This window comes from Alosa alosa, chromosome 12 (assembly GCF_017589495.1).
Source record: "Alosa alosa isolate M-15738 ecotype Scorff River chromosome 12, AALO_Geno_1.1, whole genome shotgun sequence".
NCBI classification, from domain to species: Eukaryota; Metazoa; Chordata; class Actinopteri; order Clupeiformes; family Clupeidae; genus Alosa; species Alosa alosa.
In genome coordinates, this window is record NC_063200.1 from 28,609,865 (window position 1) to 28,631,465 (window position 21,601).

Genomic DNA, 21,601 nt, shown 5'->3' on the forward strand with positions numbered 1-21,601 from the left:
TAAAACACAAGTAGCAACAGGTTCAAATAAGAAAAAAATACATCAATAGAATTTTATTCCTTATCTTCTTTCCCCCTTAAGTTTTTTATAAGTTGTTTCCTGATGCTGAAATTGCTAATGTACAATACCTTTGACTCAGTATCTGTAAAAACATTCATGAAGTGTGTATAAAAAAAGAGGGCACCACCTAAATAAAGACAGGTTAGTCCACACACACACACACACACACACACACACACACACACACACACACACACACACACACACACACACACACACACACACACACACACACACACACACACACACACACACACACACACACACACTTCCTCAGACAGTTTGACAATATTGTTCAACTCCCCAATTTTTTTTCCAAATACTTATACATACACATTTATATATAAAATAAATCTTTAAAGTGATGGTTATTATTTATATATATATATGATCGTACTCGTGTTCATCATATTCATTTGTTGCTGTTCTAACATTGTAATGGAAACTCTATACAAAAATTCTATGTTTGGGGAAAAAGAAAATCAAAATGAAAACATAAGCCTGCCTTGGTCTTTCACAGAAAGACTGCAGAAAGGCAACAGAGTCACTCACTACTGCTCAACCAGCTCAAAGGGAGTGGAAGAGTAAAAGAAAGATGGAGGAACGGGGAGGTGGAGACACATGGCCACTTTCCCTCTCAAAGGAGGAAAAGATCACCAAATGCACCTCCAGCTGGGCTGTGAGCTATGCTGATTGAATTCAGAAAATAAATAGGAACAATAGAATTTGGGGGGGAAAAAAGTATTACTAATAAGTGAATGCTAAATCACACAAACCGTCCCAAGTTAGAATTTAAAATAAAATAAGCATTCTGCAAGATTATCTGCAAAGAGACGGCGTGGGACATGGAAGGAGCTTAACAGTCATTGTTTCATTCCATCATCAGAGGGGGAAAAAAACGAGTCCCACAATTTGATTGGCTCTGTGACGTCTTTCTTTCTTTGATTGGCTGGTTCCACAGTCACCTCCATATACAGCTGGGCAGTTTCGCTGGGCTTTCCTTATGTACATCTGAGTCTCTGTTCCAAGGTCCCATATGAGCTCTCTCCCCATCCTCTCCATGGACACCCACATGTCTGTATTTCTCCTCTCCTCTTCTCCCCATCCCCTCTTTGTTCCTCTCAGTCTCTCTGTATCAGTCCATTACAGACAGAGCCTGAAATGCCAGAGGTTTGGACAGGTGCCTCTCCAAAAGGTCAGGCATGCACACATAGTAAAGACTGTTTGCATCTTTCAAACATAGCTTGACACAACCACTAATGGAGAAAAGTTCTCTGGGGAAAAAAGGGATATTTATATATATATATATATGTATTTTTTTTTTTAAAAACAATCGGACTAAAACAAAAACCAAACATTTCAAATCCCTGGGTGTGGCTTAAATGATTAATATCTCTTTAGTGTTTTGTTTATTACAAAAACAAAATGAGGAAAAAAAAAAAAAACGACAGAATCATTGGCAAGTAAAGGTGATGACAGGTGTCTCCACCATCCTGCTCGCTCACAATCAGTTGGGGTGTGCCTTCCTGAGAGGAACCCATCCTGCTCAAAGTACTCACACCACACACACACACAAATACACACAGTTTCTCCCAGCTGCGGAAGAGGTGGAACAGGGGGAAGAGGGGGGCGGACGACTGCAGGAGCCAGAGGCGCACTCCAGCGCTGAGGAGCGGCGAGCATGATCCTGACTGGCCAACACGATGCGAGAGCGGCTTGACAATTCGGCATGGAAAAACAAAGTGTGAGGCAAACGAGGGAGGGCCCGTGAGCACCATCTGTGGCTAGGCGTGCGCGTGCGCGTGTGCGGGGGGTGAGAGGGTAAAGAGGGTTTGTGTATGTATCTATGTATGTATGTATGTATGTCTGTGGCGTGCAAAAGAGGGGGAGGGAGGGGTCCTTGGGAGAGAGAGACGGGGAGATGTACAGGGAGAGTGGGGCAGATGGGAGAGGCTAGCTCCAGAGGCCGGCGTAGTTCCCATGCAGGCCAGAGCACAGGGGCCCGCCAGCTACAAAGAGCTTGGTGCCGGAGGCGTCGTAGCAGTGCGTGTACACTGCGTTGGGGAAGGAGCTGATGTCGGAGAAGTAGCTTCTCCACGTCTCATCGTGATTCTAAGAGAAGGTGGGAGGACAGATGAAGAGTGAATTCAATTGTCTAAATATTCCAATGCCAAACAAAAGAAGTTAGAAACCCATCTAGCCCATTAGCAGGGCTGAACAATTGACCTGTCGCTAAGCTCCGCCCCCCCATTGTTACCGTGTGAAAACTTGGACAAACAAACCAGACTTGATTAGAAATACATTGTGGACAATGGCAGCTGACAGTATATGAAAGCAGGCTTTGAGGACGTTTTGGTCGAAAAAGGATTCACTTTCCTCCAGAAGCTATCAAAAGGGACTTAATTATGCTATGGAGGGGTGTATTCAAAACTTTAGAATACATACAAGGTGACAAGCAGTTGTGGCGAGTAGCCGTGCAAATCACTGTGCAAAAACCACTGACGTTAATGCTAGCTAGCTAGCTAGTGGAAGATTGATACTAAGATATGTTAGGTTACGTTAATATTTGATGTAGTAAGAATATAGTAGTTGGTTAATGAGCATTTTCATCTTGGGATTTAACAGGGAACCTGTGCCCACGTTGTTAGCCTACATTACGTCGAGCTGTTGCAAACGCGAGAGACGTCCTGTAGGCTACTGTTGATGAAAATATACCCGTTTTCTAGCCTCTCGGGGTACTGGCTATCAGTATTACACGTCCCCCTGCAAAACGTTTGACCATGGTTATCCGTCGGGGTTTTTTGAGTTAATAAACTCCATAAATAACCATTAATTTGTCATTTTATGCCTCCTGCCTGTTGTTTCCTATGGAGTTGTCCGAGCTGATGTCCGAGTCAAGTTGAGGCTGGACTGTCATTGGCTCATCAGCGTTCTAAGGGTGGCGCTTAGCGACAGGTCAATTTGGAGAAAATATCTAATTGAGATTTTCTTCGATTCACTATAAGATATTTAAAAATGACAGAAATATTACTTCTTGGATAAGACCAGCATTACTTCTGCTTGTCTTTTTTCTAACAGATCAATCGTACTACTGCCTAATAAGACATTTTTCAAAATGTTGGTACTTATTCATCGTGTTGCCTCAGGAAGTAAAAAAAAAAATACTCCCAAGTAACCAGAATCGTGAGCAGCACAATTAAGTGTGGTCTTCGCAATTCGCTAATCTTCCAACCCTATCCATAAGGATCAAGTATTTGAAAATGCTCTAGTCTTTCTACAGTGGTTAGAGGGTGTTATTACGTGGCTCCATTCTGACTGCTCAGTTATGGAATTCTGAATAACAGATCACTGAAGTGCATATTACACTTCAGGAAAAACAAGTGGTATGCCAAAATAACCACTAGTCAAAATAGTGTGTGTGTGTGTGTTGGGGAGGGGTTGGTGGTCGTTGTACAATAAGCCACATCTCACACAGACGCATAACTGATGTCATATACATACACATACATATACCTTGACCAATGATGCTTGTAACTATAGTTCAATGAACATGACTAATAAAGTGTGTCAGGTTAAAGGTATCAGTTACACACATGTCCTTACATGAATGGCCTTAGGAGTAAAATAATGAAAGGGAGGGAGTGATGGAGGGAAGCACACGTACCAGCCATCCCCTGCCAGTGGTGAGCTTCAGGATGCTCTCTCCTGGCCGACTTGCGGTAGCTGCCCTGGCAGCCCACAGGGCAGTTTGGGTCCTCCAGGAAGCGGTGGGCACGGATGTCGTAGAACAGCAGTGATCCCTGACCTGTGCCCACGGTCACAATATGCTCATAGAAGCTCACAGAACGAATACCTGCCAGACAGACACACACGTCATTTCACCTTATTCATCGAGCTGTGTGCAGTGCACAATATCTGAAAATGTCTGTTACAGCACGAGTGAAAACATGAAAGTAATAAAGGTGTGATATCTGTGGGAACGGTGTATCAGCTAGACTCCAATTTCAAAGGTTGAGTCTGTGGCTCTGTTCAAACAGGAAGGCGATATCAAAGATCCTTGATTACTAGCAAGATAGAGCAACGTAATTTGTTACTATGGGAGCAAAACGGGACAGTTCCGGTCTGCATAAGTGGGAGTGTCACCTTACGTCACTAAATAAACTTTCTCTCTTAATAAGCAATAAGAACAGATAAACCTAATTGTGTTCACAGTATTATTGTCTATAATCATGTATGATACCAATGAATCATTCTTTAGGACATGATATGAATAATTTAATTAGTCATGTGAACCGAGCTAGCTAGCTAGCTAAAGCTAGCTTAAAATGCTATACAAGTGGATGGGAGTAGCTATGGCAATACAGCTATCGCTAACAAGTGACTAGTAGTTGAAGGACTTCGCTTAAACTTAATATACTGTTGCAAATTCACTTGAGTATAAACTATCCACTTTAACTAATGTAAGTAATGTTATTCAGCTAGTTGTCATTTCAAAGAAATTACACTTCTCCGTTTAAAATTTTACCTTAGCTAAGAGGATAGCTAGCATGCTAACAACCGGACACTAACTGGCAGCAGCATGGTCTGATATTAAGTTATTTTATCACAAATCCGAACGCTAAAAAATATTACACTTTTAGGCTTGAAATGATCCCAAACACTTACAGATTATGACAAAAATATCCAAAAAACCCTCAACAAATCCAGAAAGACATAATGACCAATTTATTGGAAAAATTCCACAAGTCTCCATTGACATTAGTGCAGCGAGGGTTTACTCTGGTCTGCATAAAGGGGGATTTTCCCCCCTCCCCCTTGCAATAATCGAATCGGAAATTGTCGAACGTTTGCGCCTCTCGCTCCGCTCTAACCCTCTCTGGCGATATCTTCTGATTGGAACAGACCCTGTGTATCTGATTTATCCAGGAAATGACAACGGTTCCTGATCCATTCACAAGATGACGGGCGATCCTGTGCACACCAACACGCTTAGCCAGATACACATACCCATTAATTGTGGCGGGTTTTATTTTCACCAATTTATTTGTGTTAGCAAGAGGGCTAATTGTTCCACAGGAAGGGAACAGGTACTTGTGTACAATGGTCCTCACAATGACCTCCTTTGGCTTTAATAGTAAGAAAAGTAATCATTGACATTGAAGCCAATTCATGTCTATCCTAACGGGTGCAATAAAAGGTTTTGCCATGGTGGCATTGGTAACATAATTATTGTGCCCTCATGTCTATACCCCAAAGTGCATTTGTAATTGTGTACGTGTGCCCTTTTTTGGAGCACATATGCCATCTTACCACTGCCGCGCTCCCTGGAGCTGACAGATTTGATGTTCTGGGAGGCCTGGCGTGGGTCTAGGAATGAGACGTGGGCCTGAGAGCCAACAGCATACACTGACCAGTCCATCCCATAGGCCAGACACACATTCTCCTTACAGTGGGGCAACTTTGTGGAGAGCTCCTATAGAGTAGATGCATTGTAAAAAGAGCCACACTTGAATAGACTAAACACAATAAAGTATCATTAAAAACAACATCTAATACAATAACAAAAAGTGTCAGAATGCACATTCGAGCAATATAGAGCACCATCAACACACAATGCTGAAAGTACATCAACCACACACCTTGCACAGGTTGTCCTCGGCCTTCCAAAGATGGAAGTATCCATCTAGTGAGACAGCACCAAGCTCCTGAAGAGAGGTAATGGAGGGTAAGGGAACACTCATAATAACTTAAATCATGCATCACTTTTGTCATTTAGCAATGGAATTCACAGTATAGATAAGGTTTACATTTATCAATATGTTTGATCCCTGAAGATTGAATACATGATCATTTGGTCACGTGAACAATTATATCACAACTGATATGCACTGACACTTTATAACACACCAAATTAAATTCAATCAGCCAAATAACTACACTAGAGATCTGCAGTTGTCCACATGAAATAGGCAATCACTAGATATTTTTTTATCGGACACAACAGGGAACCAAGAACCGTTATGGGACCATCCTCTACAGGAGGTTATGGCTGACTTAGCAGGGCATTAGCTGTTAGTGGGGGACACTGACCTTGTGGCTATTGTTGAAGGCCAGGGCGCGCACTTTGCAGTTGTAGGGGTTGGTGATCTCCTTGGGGATGTCCTTGAGTGCGCGGTGGGAGATGTGGGTGTAGCCGGGGACGCCCTCCTCGTCCTGCCGCCTCTCTGCCTGACTCAGCACGTCATCGGACACCTCCCACAAGCCCATGGACCCGTCCCGCGAGCCTGACAGGAAGACAAAGGTAGTCACAGGTCAACTTTTAAATTTACACACAGATATAGGATCTGTTCGAAACGGAGGCAGTGGTTCGCCATTACTGCAAGGACTGTGGGTAGTAGGAAACATGAAGGATACATCAATGCTGCGTTCACAAACGACCGCTATTCGGGACTGCACTTGCTGCCTTGCTCCCCTGTTTTGTTATTTTAAAAGGCAGCAGATTTTTTCATTTCAAAGAGAGCCATAGACTTACCGGCAAATTTATTTGGTAGACTTTGCTAGTGGGTAGGGCTGCATTTTGGCAAGGACCTCACAATGCCATACTCATCACACATGGGTCACGATACAATACATCACGATATATTGCGATACAATACATATTGCGATATATTGCAATACTTTTTATGGAAAATGAAAAAATAGAGCTGAAAACAGCTCTAACAACTTGTAGGGTACGCTCAGGGCTTTAGTTAACTTTCCAAATAACAATTCCAAATAGTTTACTTCTGGTCCACACCTAGACATCACACCCTCTTCTGAATAGACTGCTCAGGATTGGTTAGTGAGTGTGTTAGTGCGCATTGTTCACGTTGTTACTGAAAGGAGGGAGAGAGGTCAAGTGGAGAGAGATAGGGATGCGAAACGCCAAACCAAGTGTTCCCGCTTAAAACAATGATGACTGAAATATTAGACTGATATAACACTTAAATGTATTTCACGTACAGCAAATTGTGATATATCGAATATATTCAGTATATCGTCCAGCCCTACAGTACATGGGTGGTTACAATTGATCAGCTTGCATGGCAATGATCAACACAAAGCAAAAACTAGGCCACTAATGACACCAGTTACCATCTTACCTTAAGGTCCACAGAAAGTCGTCCACGTATTACAGAGTTCCTCATTAGGATATGAAGCATCAAGCATTAATGTTAACGTCAATCGGACTTTGTGTGTACGGGCCTTAATGCTATAATAAAAACATATCGATATTTGGCAGCAATGGCTATACGATATATTGCGCAAGTGGCAATACAATATATCGATATTTCCTAAAGAACAGCCCTAGTATATTTGTTTCCCTGTCAACAAAACTGAATTTCCATGACTTACTATATAATGGATTAGTGTTGTCACGATACCAAAATTATGACTTTGATACGATACCTGCCATAAATATAACAATGCTCGATACTGAAACGATACTACGGCGAAATCCTAAGATATCTGGAAAAGAAAGGACTCATACCTCCTCCAAGTGTACTGAATCAGTTTGTGTTGAATTCGGTGCACTTTTGTGTGTGCAGGTCAACTCTGGGTTCTAAACTTCCTACATAATTATCATTTTTTATAGTCAGTAAAATAGTAGGCCTACTTTGTGTGATTAAGTCCTTTATTGTTTGTTATAGTTCATTTACATTGTGTTGTTTTGGCAATAAAGTAGCTTCAAATAGCCAAACTAGGCTAGATCAAGGTCAGTGTTGAAATTACTGCATGCAAATCACTGAATGCTATGCAGAGGGGCCTAATCTTTAGGCCATCTGATGTACAGTATAGGCTACCCTAGGTCTTCCCGTGTTCATGGGATTTCTTTGACAGTTGCAAAGGTAAAAATGTGAGGATAGTCTTCTTTGCACCCAGTGTACAAGTACTGACATTATAACCACTCAGGTCTTCGTCAGATAGGCCTACACCATTAGCCTACCTGTTGCAATATATCTGTGTGCATTCCTACATTACGTCTATTTCTTTGATAACATGATTTGCTACCACGTAACAATATCCGCTATTATTATTAGGACTCAACACGCTTTGGTGGTATTATATGCCGTGGGCTTTAATTAGCGCATTTCGGGTATCCTATCTTACATCTGGCCAATAATTATTAAACAAATTGCAGTCTACATGCCATGACAAATATTACCAGTAGTACTGACCGAACATGAAATAGATTGTTTACAAGTTATGGTAATGTTATTCTGGCGTGAACATTGCGCTTTCATCACGTTAGCACCCTATGATTACAGCTCGTTATGTCTCGTCAAAATGCATCGATGGAGGAAGGTTCGCTTTATCCCAGAGAACCATATACTCGTTTCACTTAGGCTAGACTAAAACAGAAGAGAAGAACTTGGCACTAACCATGTAGTCGTGTTTTCTATAGCATATTCGTTAACCTGTCGTTTTTTGAACTCTTTAAAAATGTTGGGATATGTCTGCGAGGTGTTTAGCCAAGTTCCATGCGTAGCCTACTGCTTTTAAATGACTTTGAAACATATTTTACAAATGGGCCTCTGTGTACCTGATGGCTTGCCTTCACTATTCGCGATGTATCCGAAATAGTTGCAGATTTTACTTCACCTTTTGTTTTATCCACAAGGCCGAGGACTGTCGGCAAAGAACTATGTTGACGTTGGCTGCGCACTCACTCACTCAGAGCTGCCTGCTTGACACGCCCACTTGCCTAGATGCGTGCAAGGAGCAGTGAGAGCAGCAGTTCACACAAACACAGAACGTTATTATTTTAATAAAGTATCGATTCTAAAAACGTTGAAAATCGTTATCGTTTTTTGCGTGAAGGCATCGCGATACTTTTTTAGTATCGATACACCGTGCAACACTATAATGAATGGTACAATATACCGACCAAATATTTGAGAGCAGCCGCGTAGCGTTCAAGAATCTTTTACTTTTTTAAAGCGGGAGATGAATAAGTGGGCATTGAATAAACAAAGTTGGATTAACCATAACTACTCAAGCAAGCAGTAAAGCTAATAACCAGACATACACCGATTCTGTGTGGAAATATATCTATATTAATGTATTTTGGCAAGTGAATTTTAAACTGCTACAATAAAATTCCCTGATATTCCATGACTTTGCCCCAAAAATGATTTCCCCCTGACTTTCATGCCTGGAAAATTCCATGATATTTCAGAAATTCCATGACCCATGAGAGCCCTGTCAGCTGTATACATATGCAGTGCAGCCTCCAGTTCCACCAGTCTCATCAGTGCTCTACTGCAAGGCTTTTCAACTGCTTGTGACCCAGGGACGTCCATTCTGACTAAGGACGTAACCTGATGACCACCACTGGGAAAAAAAAAAATTATTCCACAATGACACTACTTAATTGAATCCATGGTCAGGGGCCACCAGCAATGCCTTCACAGACCACCAGTGGGCCGCAGACCACTGGTTGAAAACCTCTGCTCTTTTGGATTGATATCTGGTGACTGTAGAGGCCATTGGAGTACAGTGATCTCATTTTCATGTAGAAGAAACCAGTTGGAGATGATTCAAGCTTTGAAACATGGCATGTTATCTTGCCAGAAATAGCCATCAGTAGATGTGTACACTGTGGCCATAAAGAGAGAACTATCCTCAGAGATACAGAAATGCTCTTCTGCATGCCTCAGTTGTAACAAAGATCCTTGATTACTAGCAAGATAGAGCAACGTAATTCATTACTATGGGAGCAAAACGGGACAGTTCCGGTCTGCATATAAGAACAGACATTGTCCATAATCATGACAAAATGTCCCATGATATGAATAAAAATCCCCTCAACAAATCTTAGCTTAAAAGAAAGACATAATGACAACAAGTGATTTATTGGTAAAAAATTCCTGTTGCAAATTCAAGTATAAACTATCCACTTTAACTAATGTCAGTAATGTTATCCATTGACATTCAAAGTGTTACCTTAGCTAAGGGTTTACTCTGGTCTGTAAATAAATGGGATATCAAGTTATTTTATTTCCCCCCTTTTTAGGCTTGAAATGATCCCAAACACTTACAGATTATGACAATTTCCCAAAAAAACCCTCAACAAATCCAGAGACATGACCAATTTATTGGTAAATTCAAATCTCCATTGACATTAGTGCAGCGAGGGTTTACTCTGGTCTGCATAAAGGGGATTTCCCCCCCCCTTGCAATAATCGAATGCTTTAATCCGCTTTCTCTCTGGTTGTAACAAGTGGTTATTTAAGTTGCCTTTCTTCCTATTTTCAGTTGCCTTTCTATCAGCTCAACCCAGTCTGATCATTCTCCTCTGACCTCTGGCATCAGCAAAGCATTTTCGACCACAGAACTGCCACTCAATAGATATTTTCTCTTTTTCGGACCATTCTCTGTAAACTCTAGAGATGGATGTGCGTGAAAATCCAAGCAGATCAGCAGTTGCTGAAATACTCAGACCTGCCCATCTGGCACCACCAACCATGCCAGGTTCAGTCGCTTCTTCAATCACCTTTCTTCCCAATTCTGATGCTTGGTTTGAGCTCCAGCAGATCATCTTTACCATGTCTCTAAAAAGAGTTTCTACAATGTAATTGTCTGATTACATATTTGTATTAATAAGAAGTTGAACAGGTGTACCTAATAAAGTGGCCGGCGAGTGTAAGACACAAATGGATTTATACGCACTACAAAAACAGGCACAGACGACACAAGATTACATTAAAAAAAAACATGCATTTATTTGTCTTTCGTTGCTAGGTATGCATTATAACAGCAAGTGTCAGGTCTACAACCTTTGCCAGTTCAAGTCAGGTTTCATAGTGCAAATACCAAGTCAGACCAGGGGCTTTCCAACTGCATCAATTACCAAGCATCAGTTCAAAGTTCACTGCTTTACCAGAGTATCACATTCATATTACCATAAGGACTTTCATACTTGATGCACTCAGATGGCTACTAATGGAAATTCCCACTACTATAATTTCCCATAACTGTCAGCTTGTAACAGTACAAACACAGGCTGTAAGTCAAGTCAAATCTCTATGAGGGTGAGAAGCTACAAAGCTGAAAACTGCTTACCAGATACAGCCATGCTGTCACTGATCCAAGCAATGGAAAAAATCCAGTCATTATGACCATCCTGAGAGAGGGAGAGAGAGAGCATTAATGGACATTCCGATCATCACTCTCATAAAGGGACATAACATCATAAGGGGTGACACTGTCCCCAAGCACAGCGCCTCCATTCACCAAAATGTCACCCCATCATGATTCAATGGCATCAGGAGAAGAGAGATTGAAAGAGAGAGCGAGGAACAAATAGCTATTTAAAGTGAAAGAGTCTGAGCTGCCATTAAGACACAGTAGATGGATAGATTATGGTAAAAAGACAAGATTGACAAAAAGTAGAGAACTGAGACTAAGAGCACATAATGCATGGGAGAGTTCTAATGTCAGGAATGTTGAAAAAATAGTATAATCATCATTTTTATCATTATTCTTTCTCTTTTACATTAGTGCTGGAACACCAAATGCAGTAAAAAAAAAAACATGGACTAGCAGGGTATTCCTGTATTTTACATGTCTCATATCTTTGTGCTGCAGGCTTTCTAGTGGCTGAATAAGGGCTAAAATAAAATAAAAAATTATAAAGCACCATCAGAAAAAATAGTCAGGGTATGATCATGCATGTGGAATTAACAACAAACGTAGACAAATACCTTTCATGGTATCACTGCACCCATCACTGTACGAAAGCACCAAATAGCCCATCCACTTTCAGAGAAACTTTATTATATCCTCATTAGTCAGATCCTACCTATCTGCGGCATCTTATTTCCCAAACTACTTCACAACTTCCTACCACAAAGTTCCCTTTTGGCTTAACAGTAATCCTCTGATCCACTTACAAATGGCAAATATCTCTTGTGGTAACCACAGATCGCTTGCACTGTGCCAAACGTTGAAGGCCTGCCTGGCACAGATGCCGGACAGTGTAAGCAACACTGACAGTAGACATGTGTGAGTAGATGTCGAAATACTACCACAACAGTAAACTCTGTTTAGCCTTGACAGCGGCAGAAGGGAAAGTGTACAAAATGTAGAAAAAGGGATATCAGGAGACAATGTCTAAAGAAAAATGAAGTTGTAGAGAAAGAGAAAGAGAAAGAGAGAGAGGGAGAGAATGTATGTGGATACTCACATCTCCTACACAGACAGGGTCTAGTGTGGGCAGCCTGTAGATGGCCAGACTGTTGGGGTTGTCGCCGCCGGTGGCGAGCAGCGTGCCGGAGGGGTTGAGCTCAATGGCGTGGATGCCGCAGCCCTGCTGGTTGTCCAGCGGGGAGCCCGAGCCAGGCATGAAGGAGCCGGGCAGGCCCCGTACCACGGCCCCTGGCACACGCCTCTCCCGGTCCAGTAACATGGGGATGCGCGTAATCTGCCCCGTCAGCACATCCACCACAAACAACTGAGGGGATAAAGCACCCAGTAGTCACCACATTGCATGAACATCTGTGTTGCTACAATGAGTTACAAACTTAGAGATCAGTGCTCTTACTAAGTGTTAACCACATCTCACCCCTGACCCAACTACTTCAACACACACACACACACACTCTCTTACCGTATTGCACTTGGTCCCACACACAACCTGCCGGTGGTTGAGCCACTGCGAGGCGAACACCTTGTTGAGGCGTCCAAGCGAGAACTCTCGCTCGCTCAGGATGGCGGGCAGCCGGGCGGCAGCGAAGCCGCGCAGGTTGCGCTGGAGGCCCCACTCGTGCTGCTGTTGCGGCCGGAACTCGCGCCCGCGCAGAGCCCACACCACCGAGCGCCGGCAGCACCACCACTGCTGCGCATGACGCGAGCATGCCGACAAGCGTGCCCTCTTCTGCCCAGCACCAGTACTGCCCCAACCCACCTGGACAACACATGGACAGAAAGAGGGAGAGGGAAGGTCAGGCCGGTGGTGACAAATACTGAAACTTCTAGGGGGAAACACTCAAACACTTAGCACTTTGAGGTGTTGACTTCAGACTGATGGAATTCACTTAATCTTATGGAAGCAAAACATCAGTTATGACATATTTAATATAGTCAATCAACCATTTTTCCCCTCAATCATCTTAAGGTCCGTTTACACAGAAGGAAAACTGAGCCCTTTGGTAGGACATAGGTTTAAAGTAGGCTAAACAATATCCAGGAACATTTTAAATTAGATTTGACAGTGTTACTGGTGTTATTTTAACTTAATAGGTACCTTTAAAACTGGATTATGACCTTATGTAACCTCTCAACCTAATCATGAAACAAGGACACTTGTAACAATGTAATAGGGTACCCATTAAGAAAACCACAGTGAACTCGGTTGTTTGCCTAGAAGTCTGTTTAGCTATAAGAGCAATATAACACAATGTAAGATAAGACCAGTAACATACAAACTAGATGTACCGCAGAGCGGTACAAAATATGACCGCCGCCCAGTCCAGCACATTTGTTCCACAAAAATAAATCACACTGAAAGGCCTATATGATTCTAACTGTCTCACTAAATTGCATTATCCACACTCAATTCTCACTGGTATCTGCTAGACAACAAGTACCAAAACATGATTAGTTCATAGATTTCACATGTAAAATTAATTTTATACAACCCCACCTCCATCTTGCCTGTTCATAATTCTGAGAAATTCTTGAATTGTGTGCATGTGTGCATGTACACGTTTATGTTTATGTGTGTGGGTGTGTGTGTGTGTATGTGCGTTTGCCTGTGTATGTGTGTTTGTGCATGTGCATGCATGCGTACATATGTCTACTGTGTGAATATGTGTCATACGTATGATTACTGTAAATGTATGTGTGTGCGTGTGTATCTGTTTATGCACATGTGTGCACATGGAATGGGTTAACATGACCCCTGGAGGCAAACATACGGAAAAATTGGTCATCCTAGGCCCCACGGTTCTCAAGATATTCACAGAAAACTGTGTCTGCCCTACCCTCCTCCTTCGGGGGTCCAGTACAGCGGGGGGCTACAGATCAAAACGAAAACCGATGGTTCCATGCTATCCATGTGGGGTTACATGCCCACCAAGTTTCGTGTACCCCGGTCTTTCAGTGTCCCGGGAATCCTTGTTGGTGTACGGTCACTAAATGTACACATAAATTATTTTTATTGTAAGGCCCCCATGAACGAAAAGTCCACTAAACTTGGCATGCATTAGGAGGGTGTCAATGATCCTACACTTTCAATTTCGTGCAGTTTTGACCATGTCAGCCAGAGATATTGTGGTGAAAACACCTAATTTTTTTGCTTTTAATTTTTTAACTAGGTGGCTATACATGAAATAAGTGGTAATGGGATGGGTTGACATGCCCCTTAAGACCAACATACAAAAAAAAAGGTGGACCTCCTAGGCCCCACGGTTCTCGAGATATTCACAGAAAACTGTCTCCCGCCACCTACAGGCCAGTTGGTGTACAGTAACATAAATTCATTTATTGTGTGGCCCCCATGAACGAATTCGCGAAACTTGGTGTGCATTCAGAGGGTGTCATAATGATCCTACACTTCCAATTTAGGTGCAGTTTTGACTATGTTAGGTCACAGATACCTTCAATTACAACACCTCATTTTTACTTTTTAGTGTTTAACTAGGTGGCGCTATACATGAAACGAGTGGTTATGGAATGGGTTGACATGGCCCCTTGAGATCCTCCTAAACCTTACGGTTCTCGAGATATACACAGAAAACTGTGTCTGCCCTACCCTCCTTTCGGGGGGTGCAGTCCAGCGGGGGGGCTACAGATCAAAACGAAAAACGATGGTTCCATGCTATCCATATAGGGTTACATGCCCACCAAGTTTCGTCTACCCCGGTCTTTCAGTGTCCCGGGAATCCTTGACGGAAATTTGGACATGCGAAAAAGAAAGAAAAAAAAAAGAAAAAAAAATCTGACTAAACCTGCGCGGCGGTCATAATTAGTACTATTTACAAATCAGTTGTTCAATCTTGAAATTGGCAAGCTATGGTCTAGATAGCAATCTGTTCCCCTCCTGACTGGAGGATTTAAGTGTACAGCCATACCACAGCCTGGTTATTTGTTCCAGACCATGTTCCTGATCTATCAGGGGTCAGCCAAAGACCCTGTTGTCAGCTTGGCTTTGAGTCAACGGACCTCCACCCTGATGTAGTGAAGTACGGTGGGGTACGTTATCTTCCACCCACCAGGATACTCTGATGAGGGGGTGGGTGGTGTTCCGGCGAGTGATATGTCTGAGTCATTAGATGGTCTTCCAGCAATGATAAAAGACAGCTCGCTCTTCACATATCGATGGGGAATGAAACCCCTGGCAATCCTCACTGCGTTTCAGATAGGCATTATGCCTATCTTTCTAGGGCACTACGCTAACACTAAATTTAATGTGAAATTACTGCAAATTAGTGTCTTATATTAAACATCAGACTACAATGTCTAGCAACTGGATTCAATATTCTGAAGTTTCACAAAAACAAAAAAACAAAAATTTAGTCAAAGAAGGGTGCTGAGAGACAGCAGCCACAGACACCTGAATCATTCTTAACTGAGACAGATGACAATAGCGGCCATTTTGCTCACGTCATGCTGATACACACCTTGAGCACCCTTTAGGACTGAGCATCCTGTGTGTGTGTGTGTGTGTGTGTGTGTGTGTGTGTGTGTGTGTGTGTGTGTGTGTAAACACTTAAAAAAACACATCACACACAAACCCTATTCTGTCCATTCTGTGAGTCTCATCCCCAGTCCGATAGACAGGGCATACTGACCCATATCCACCTTGCCAAGTAGGTCATGGCAGGGTCTTAGCGTGTGTGTGTGTGTGTGTGTATCCACACATTTGCGCATGCATACAAGCATGCAGACTATGATTTCAGTCAGGCTGAAGCTTAAGATACAATGGTGCCAAACAGACATGGTAAACATGAGACTTGTTTAGAATGAATGAAAGGTATATAAAAATGCCTAGGCCCTAGGCCCTGTAAAATGTACAGCTAAATTAGATATTTTACATTTAGATCTTGACAGAACTACAACCCAAATTTCTTTTGTATAATAGAGTACCGAAGCCATGACGTAGCGTTGTCAAGGCAGCAATTTCACTGGATCTAAACAAACCAATCTAACCATAGAGGTGACCATACTGGTGGCTTGCTTAATCTATTTAAATATTTTTACAACGTTTCTAAGATGTCAGTACATTTTTTTTGCACTGTAGGAATCACATACTACAACACACATTCATACAAACAGATACAATTTTGTGACTACATGGCTTTGTGTTAGCATTTCCTCTGTAAATGGGACTAGCATTTAACTTCACATCCTGTGGTTAAAATCCTTAACAGGGCTCTACACTAACATTTTCTTTCAGGAGCACTTGTGCGCCCAAGTTAAAAAATGTAGGAGCACAGACAAAAATTTGGGCGCACAGTCAGTTCTGTACTTAACTTACACATAATCTAACATTATACTGCAGCTAACAGTTAAACATGCCAGTGCACCAATTGCGAATATTAAGAATGACTGACAACATTTAGGCTACAGGAAACAGGATTTTAAAGATCAGTGCCTACTTTATTTTCAGTCTGTTCTATTTTCCTACATTTTGTTAATGTAAAATAATATAATACATTGCCATATTTGCATTTAGCCTGTATATCAAGTATCCTGCCAAATGTAGGCTAATTTATTTATTTGTGAATCCATCTATAGCTAAACCAAATATGCCCATGGTGACCTATCTGACTGCATACTGCCTAATACTACTACTAAAACAGTCCATTTTCTCTTCCACAAAACCCAACATAGGCTAATCAAGGATATATGTTTTATACTTTTAGTTTTTATTTGAAATATCTGCATTGATAGGGGCAGTAGGCAAACGTTAGGCCTACTTTCGTTTTGCACTTCAGCTTGTATTCGGTGTAAACAAACAAGCATGCGTGGAAGCCTGGAGTTGTCAGTAGCGTTCTACCTTTGAATAAAATGGGAGTATTACAGGAGGCTACTTTTGTGCCGGTTCGCTACCGCTATATTTTGCATATTGCAGCCAATACGTCAGCTGGGCTAAAAGGCATGTTAGGTTACCTTTCCTTCTCTCACTGCATTCTCAGAATCTCATCCGGTTCCTCCTATATCCAATGAATTCGGTGGATAGAAGAACTAATTTCTTCAATCTTTGCATCTTGGCTGGCTAGTCTAACTTTCCGCTTTTTTCTGCGCTCTTGGATTTGATAGAAGCGACTACTAGCGAAGTCACAACGCTTAAACTGCTAACGTTGATGGGAGGTAGTTTTTATGCTGCATTCGCGGCGTGATTCTATGGTTTGCACCAGTAATGTTTCTCTATGTTGCGGTGTATTTTGTAGACAAACATTGACATGGTTAGAAGTCATTCCCACCAGTGCGCCTAAATATTTTTTTGCACTCGCACGGCATCATTTTTACTCGCATGTGCGAGTGAAATGGGCGCACTGTAGAGCCCTGCTTAAATTCACGGACGTGTCTTGGCTTTAGTTTTGAGGTAAAAAACGTCACTCTTAACAGCCACCAGCCTTTGATAAGATGTGAAATATCCACTGGAATTTTGTTTCCTTCTATTACACCTGCCAGGGAGTCCGTGTTACATGGCTGAGCTGCTGCCTAGCAGGTAAAACACGTTTAAATGGCTATAGCCTACATTTAAAACTATTTATTATCTAGAAATGATGCCACATGTCCATTCAATGCCACTTCAAAAGTTTGCTTAGATCCAGTGACACTGCCGTCATGGAAGCGTTACTTCACACGTCAGTACTCTATCCAGACAAGAAAACATTAGGCTAGGTCTCTAGATATCTACAACAAATAACAAATCAGTATATTCTATAGGCTAGCCTATATATTATAGAACATGTATTACTAGATGGTATTTCGTAAACACAGCAATCTGTTGTATGCTACGTAAAATCAACTAAAAAGCTAAAGAGCCACAAGTGTTCCCTTTATTTCCTTTATATCAAGTTGGTTGCAGATGATGAATAACACTAATCATACTTATAGATAGGATGACGATGAGTAAGTTGACCTTTGCCACCATGGGTGTACCCGGTATGTAAAAATAGTCAATCACTCAGATATTCCAGCATTTACTTCCATTTCAGTGTACAATTTAAGCATATCCAAAAAGAAAATCACATTAATATGGCGGAGATCATAGGCTACTGGGATTGAAATTATGCAACCTCTTTGTCAATTATACGTCTTTACTTTTCTTCATATTCAACAGAGCTACATTTAAGCTGCAATCTGAGCATTACCTTAAGAACTGTACTGTAGACAATTACCAAGTACAATCTATTGAGAGCAGACAACAAACTATCTGGGATTGCTCTTTGACAAAGGCACAGCCTGACTAGAATTTGGGGGTCACACTTCCTTTGAAGTGACTGTTAGATGTTTGGGCCATTCTTCTCTCCCCAACCAAGACAGCCCCGAATTGTGCGACATCTGTCAGCTTACAAAGTGATATAAATATTTGGGCTTTATGCCCACTGCGGGGGGCCGTCCTAAACCTGATTAGCTGTCTGCGACTCTGAGGGAAGCCAAAGCAGGGGAGAGATTGACTGTGTGGTCACGGTCACATGAAAATCTAACAGCATACTTCTGTTTTCCACCATCCTTCTAGTGTACGGGACAGGACAGACAGGCAGTCCAGACTAGTAGTAGTGAGCATAATTTGAATGCTTTTGTTAGCAAATTTTTATTTTATCTTATCAGATTTGTTCGGACTGAACATTAAATCCTCAAAAAAGTCCTATAATGTTCAAAACATGCAAACAGAGCATCCAGAACTGAAATCATGTTTGTAACAAAGAGAGGCACCTATTTGTGATAAAAAAAAAAAACATCCTTCTATAATGAGCATGCCATCTGACTGCAGCAGACAAGGTGTTCATATCTGTCAAAACAGCAAAGATTGGTGCAGAGGCACATCTCAAGCCTGCTTCTTTCTGTCAAGCAAACAATTGAACTGAGTCATGAGATAAGACTGAAGCCCTCGATTAGCTAAATCAGCCATGATCCACAGGAGAGAACAAGGCCGGAAATAAACCGCAGCTTAGGTCCTCAGGTGCGGGATAAAAAAGATGCTACGAAGTGATGTCATCCTTTGAGCTAATCTTGGTTTTAATCAGTCAGTAGGTGACCTCACGTTTTTTTTTTTAGCAAAATCTTGATGTGGAACAGCTGTGTGAACCCCCCCTCATTCTAATATTTCATATGAGCTGCACAAATAGCCACATGATGGGATGAAATTCTTTGCTGGCGCAAGGGTAGGCCCTATATCTTGCAGGTGCAACACCTTTCAATAACAAAAAAAAAATAAGAAGAAAAAACCTGCACCTGCAACCACCCTTATAACTCGTACACCTTCCGTATGCATGTACCTTCCGTAAATGGTACATACGGCCTAGCAGATGTAACTTAAAGAATTGTGCAGAGAAATCGGCTGACGTATGCACAATTATGAACATGCATTTACACAAAATCTACATAAGGTTAACTTAACTGCATCTTAACTCTTTAACTGCCACAGAATTATACAATACAATACCCCCTCATATATGCGCCTCTGGCAGTAAATGGGTTAAGCCAAAACACTGCTTGTAAGGTATGATCTACTGCTTGTAAGGTATTATCTAAGGGCAGTGTCAGTGCCTATTCCTTTTATCAGATGGTTTCAGAGTACAACACAAGAAAGTTCTTCATTTGGGGCCCATTTACTTTTTTGGGTCGGTGATGATTGAACAGGGGACACAAAGTTACAGCCAGTTCAGTTCCATGGCTTCACAGATCATTTTGATAGACTTTGGCCAGCCCCGTGGCATACACTAGTGATGTGTAAATCACTATAACTCTCAACAAATGCAAAAACTAATAAGTAGCCTAAATGTGATGTCCAAAAAAATGCTTATTGAAGGTAAACACGAAAAAAATAATAATAATAATAACCTGAAATTGTGCATATTATTAATAGATAGCCTAAACGACCAAGTATCCATCATCTATCGATTATGGATAAAACAATCACCTAAATAACAGCAAATTCTCACCTCTACAAGCCAACTACATATTAACATTGGTGTGCACATCAACAATTTGAATGGCTATAGTAACACCCATCTATTAAGAAAAACTTTCAAAATATTATAGTCTAAAGACACACTAGAGAACTGGCAAATGTTAAGCAATTCAGCTTACAATATTGCACCTGCTTAATAGGTGGCTGATGTAAATTAGGGCTTGGTTACAGATCAACAAGAAGTTCCATGCAAGCATGGAGCTTTCCTTTTCAAAATCAAATTGATACACAAAAATATCGTGGCTTAACAGTTAAAGAATTTTAGAAACCAGTGTAAGATTTCTCTTCGCTGTAACCCCAACGGTATTTGATAAGCGTTGCAAAAACGTCAACTAGCCAGGTAGCTAGCTAGCGAGGCCATAGCTAGTCAACGTTAGATGTGGGATAGCGTCAACGCCTCTTACATGTTCGATTCGGTGTAACATGGCTAAACATATGGCAAGTTGGAACTCACACGCTTCAGTAGCTAGATGGCGTTAACTTTAATTAAATAATATTCATTCACTTTCAACACATAACATACCTAATAGTTATTAACTAAAACAAACTGTCTTTGCCATAACGTTTTGCGCGGTGTTGCTGGCTATCTTGCTGGCGGTGACTGGATGGCTATCTTGCTAGGGTATGGTTTGCTAGCGAAAAAGAAAGTTGTTTTCGTTTCGACAACTAGCTAACGGTTGGTTACCTTTGCTAATATAACATAAACCTACCCGTGTTTTATAGTACATAAGAAGCGACTTGTTGACCTAAGCTATTAGTGTGAATGTTTGTAACGTAAAGTGTTCAAAATAATAGCTGCTCAGCTAACGTTAGCTAGCTGTGTCACTTAGCTGCTAGCCAGTTAGCCAGACAGCTATAGATAGCCATGATAGCTAACGTAAAGTTAGCTACAGCTAATGTGGCTAGGTAATGTTAGCCAATAAGCGAGCTAAAACAAACCGGTTTCCGCCTACCTGTTGTTGTTCCTTGAGATCTCCTGCCTTCCTTTTCCTGCTAACTGTTTTTCTCGCCATAATCCGACACACACAGGTCCCTCACCCACATGGAGGGCAAAAGTGACGCTGTATACTGGATCATATAATGGCGATTTGCTATTTGGCTGTCTGGTGTAGAGGAAGCGTCTAGTGACCGAAACGGGTGATCGGAAGGTTGCGTAGACTGCCTTCTATGTCCGGAACCGCGCACAAAGCTGGCTAGCTAATGCATTCGATATATTTAGCTTCAGTGGTGAAGCTGTTATGAGAGGTTTCCCCCTCCCAGGCACAGACGCTCTTTCTCGGCGTCCTCCGTAGCTGGCTATCTTTCTCTCTTCACAAATCGCGTCACCAACGGCAACAACGGAGAGGCCGC

At 41.8% G+C, this 21,601-nt stretch overlaps 1 protein-coding gene across 1 annotated transcript; it reads right to left on the minus strand.

Annotated features, from left to right (window-relative positions):
• Positions 1 to 21: 21 nt before the first annotated feature.
• dcaf12 (DDB1 and CUL4 associated factor 12) lies at positions 22 to 21,601 on the minus strand. The gene is given in 10 exon segments (XM_048259317.1): positions 22 to 2,172; positions 3,725 to 3,766; positions 3,768 to 3,913; positions 5,371 to 5,533; positions 5,700 to 5,765; positions 6,151 to 6,344; positions 11,167 to 11,227; positions 12,290 to 12,556; positions 12,713 to 13,009; positions 21,205 to 21,601. Coding segments are annotated over 10 exon segments (1,455 nt in total). The 5' UTR covers positions 21,265 to 21,601; the 3' UTR covers positions 22 to 2,013.